This window comes from Priapulus caudatus, unplaced genomic scaffold (assembly GCF_000485595.1).
Source record: "Priapulus caudatus unplaced genomic scaffold, Priapulus_caudatus-5.0.1 Scaffold160, whole genome shotgun sequence".
Taxonomy (NCBI): domain Eukaryota; kingdom Metazoa; phylum Priapulida; class Priapulimorpha; order Priapulimorphida; family Priapulidae; genus Priapulus; species Priapulus caudatus.
The window spans coordinates 487743-491574 of record NW_014577221.1 but is presented as its reverse complement, the minus strand read 5'-3'; the positions used below and the strand labels follow the sequence as shown (position 1 = coordinate 491574).

At 54.0% G+C, this 3832-nt stretch overlaps 1 protein-coding gene across 1 annotated transcript in view; it reads right to left on the bottom strand.

The window, feature by feature from the left end:
- LOC106806434 (glycine-rich cell wall structural protein 1.8-like) overlaps window positions 1-3832 on the bottom strand; it is a gene marked incomplete at its 3' end in the record, with an annotated part of 6921 nt that overhangs the window by 1458 nt on the left and 1631 nt on the right. The window contains exons 2-3 of the mRNA XM_014808363.1: window positions 2675-3827; window positions 889-1015 (exon numbers count right to left, since the gene is read on the bottom strand). Coding sequence (XP_014663849.1) covers window positions 889-1015; window positions 2675-3827 — 1280 coding nt within the window. The remainder of the gene's footprint in view (window positions 1-888; window positions 1016-2674; window positions 3828-3832) is intronic.

The following is a 3832-nucleotide window of genomic DNA, read 5'->3' as shown; positions in this document are numbered from 1 at the left end:
CGAGATAGAAAGAGAGAAAAGAGAGGCAGAGAAGAGACAAGAGCGAAAGAAAGAGAGAAATAAAGAGAGAGGCGCGGCGAGATTGAGCGAGAGAGACAGGGAGAGCGAGCGATAAAAAGAGAGCGAGAGAAAGAGAGAGAGATAGAGAGAGAGGGGGGCAGAGAGAGAGACAGAGCGAGAGAGAAAGAGAGAAATAAAGAGAGAGCGCGCGCGATGAGAGAAAGAGAGGCGAGAGAGAGAGAGAGAGAGAGAGAGAAATAGAGAGAGAGAGGCAGTGAGAGAGACAGAGCGAGAGAGACAGAAATAAAGAGAGAGCGCGCGCGCGAGAGAGAGAGAGAGAGGGAGAGAGAGAGAGAGAGAGAGAGAGAGAGGCAGAGAGAGTAACAGAGCGAGAGCGAGAGAGAGAGGGAGATAGAAATAAAGAGAGAGAGACACACACACACGCGCACACAGAGAGAGAGCATGCTATACCACACAGAGCTGCATCTATGAGCTGACTACATACTATACGTTATCTGCAAACCGAAGAAAATCTGAATCTAAAAGTCATCTATGATATTATCGAACAAATTCTGCAACAGGACCCGCATGCTAAGGAGAGAAATGACCATTCCTGGTCACATCGTCTACACGAATACAGACTATATTCGGACGGACTACACCTCTCACGTCTAGTTATACATATCACCAGTATATATAGTTATATAGGTATAGTTATATGGTATATATAGCTATATAGGTTTAGTTATATAGTATATATATAGCTATCGATAGCATCAGCAGCTCGTAAAGCTTAAGCAACGACAGCGCACTCATGGGAACTCAAATATGAGAACGTGAACAAGTTAGTGAAGTAAAGACGTAACGCTAGTATAAGTAAGAACTCACCAAGATGCTTGCTTCCTCAGTCCAGTCGACCAGGTGATCTGCAAGTGGGCATGCCTTCTGCGCTCTCCGCGGCTCCTTATATACGAGAACCGACGCGCTCCGGCCCACTAACGTGACGTCGGCAGCCCTAATTCGAGTTCACAGTCGACGACGACGATTAGCGAGATAGATATTCATTCGTTCGGCGTCGTTTGTCTTTGGATATAAGACGCGGGTTTTTTAATTGTGCGGAACTACCGCACGCTGTTACCGTAAAGTCTCGGCCAACAACCGCGCGCGACATCGCTATAATTCTACACGGGTAGTCGCGATGATGCGCGCGCGTGGCGCTGTCGAACGAGCGCAGTACGGTAGGATCGTCTGTGCGAAAGTTTCGCAAGATGGCGGTCGGCGTAACTCGGTTCGTGATTGGTCGGCCCGCGCCGCGCGCGGGAAGTATGTCACCGTTCTTAATGACACTCTCGTCGGTCGTCTGCGTGCGCTCATTATGTCGCCGACGATGTCGACGCGACACAATGCCGTCGCGCGCGGTGACGAGTAATGACGTGCTGCCTGCGGGCGTCTGTGTGACCGACGGGGAGGCGCAGAGCGATGTCATGAATCACGCACGCTGATTTGCTCGGTCGCTCGCTCGCGTCGTGTTCGTGTGTTTGCCGCATTTCTTTCTCTCTCGCGGGTAATTGATGAGTTTTACTTGTCTGATGAGCTTAATGACTGACCGCCTTACCCACTTACGTGGCACAGCACGCCGCTATAGTAGCAACATAGTACGCAGCAGTATAGTATAGTAGACATGTATAATGTCTATGTAACCGCAGCTATGCGCACGGGGCATGTCTATGTATGTAACCACAGTTATCACTGGAACGTCTATGTGTCAGTGTGGTGGCAGAGTAAGCGGGAAAAACCTCGCCTTGTGGCTCATGTAGTTATAGCATAAGAACATAGAGAAGGTGCGAGAGAGAGTTGTCTGTGTGTGCGTGTGCGTGTGCGTGCGCGCGCGTGTGCGTGTGCGCGCGTGGTGTATATTCATACACATATGTCATACTACGTGAGCCTTGGTAACGCGTGAACAACAGCAGCTGATTTTTTGAGCGTCATTGTCATACATACATCGCCTCATAGCAACCAGCCATAGCAACCAGCAAAGCGATCACGGAGCAGTGTACCGGAGTCAAACTGATGTATTGCGTGTAATGCTCAGTTTACGCTGGACAACGTTTATCGCAGACTATAATGAACGCAATATTGTGTCAGCGCACGAACGCTGCTTGTAAAACAAATCGAACAAAAAAGCACGAACGGCAAGCGATGCAGTTTTCATAGTTCACGTGTTATATTGTACATGAATAACGAAACTATAGTCATTAAATTAGAGGTGTTAGTAAAAAAAGCGATGCCTACAGATGCCACACTTGCAGACCGAGTTTTTTTGGGAGAGGGGAGTCGGCCTCCGCGGCTAGAGCCAACGGAGACGTTATTGTTCACTTACAAGTAATAATTGTAATCGGTACTGAGAAAAATTTCCGATATGAAAGTTCCGCCTCTCGAATTGCGTCCCACACCGTTGGGCGAGGAGCACAAAACGCGAGATAAATGCGTCTCATTTCATTTTTTTCAAATAAAACAAAACAAAAAATAATGGAAAAAATATTCCAATGCAGCGCCTGATTCTGATAGAAGCAAACGATCTTTGGTTGCTGGGGAGATGTTCGTCGATGTTCGGTTTACTGTCCGTTGCCTTTATGTCCGTGTCTTGTATCTACATCGTGGACATAGTGTCTACCAGTCCTTGGCGTTGTAGCCGCTGCTGCTACCGTATCCCTCTCCGGCGTTGTAACCGTAACGGGGAGAGTCGTAGTTGATGCCGACTCTACCGGCATCGTAAGCGGGCTGCTGATCGTATGAGGTGCCGACAGCGTGGACTCCCGTGGCGTGAACGCCGCTACCGATTCCAACTCCGTGGACGGCTCCAATACCGACTCCAGCTCCGTGGACGGATCCAAGACCGATTCGAGCTCCGCGGACGGATCCAAGACCGAGTCCAGCTCCGCGGGCGGATCCAAGACCGAGTCCAGCTCCGCGGACGGATCCAAGACCGAGTCCAGCTCCGCGGGCGGATCCAAGACCGAGTCCAGCTCCGCCGATAGCTCCAGATCCAAGACCCACTGCTCCGCCTCCGATGTTCGCGGCTCCGAGGTTGATTCCACCGAGGGATCCGGCGTTGCTTCCGGCGATTCCGCTAGCAGACGCGTCACCGGCGCCTCCGCCGACGACGGCGGTCAGAGGTCCGAGCTGCACGCGTGGGGCGGCAACGTTGACGGCCTGGATGCCGGAGTAGGGCAGGTTCCTCGCGTATCCGTATGCGGCTCCGGCAGATCCGGCTCCAGCGCCGGTGGCGGCCTGCTGGAACTGAGCCTGCGCCTCCTGGTTGGCACGGCGGGAGGCCTGGCGGGCCGAGGCGGCGGTACCGCTGCCGGAGGCAGCACGGTCCGCAGAGGCAGCGTGCCACTGACGGGCGAAGCCAGCTCCGTACTTCTGTCCGACGACCCCCGGAGCGGATCTCGGCTCGGTGCCGGACGGGGCGTGGGCGGCGGCGCGATCGCGGGCGCCCTCGAAGTTGAAAGCTCCGGTTCCGACGAACTCATCGGAGGCCTCGAAGCTGATGGCATTGCCGAGTCCGATCCTGTTGCCCCCGAGGGAGGTGTAGCGGCCGGAGACGGCGACTTGGCCGACACCGTGACGTCCTCCCTGTCCGACGAGACCACCGAAGCCAGCCAGAGAGCCACCGCGTCTTCCGCCCCGGTTAATTCTGCCGAGGCCGCCGACGAGAGCGCCTCCGCGTCTTCCGCCCACGTTAATTCTGCCGAGGCCGCCGACGAGAGCGCCTCCGCGTCTTCCGCCCACGTTAATTCTGCCGAGGCCGCCGACGAGAGCGCCTCCG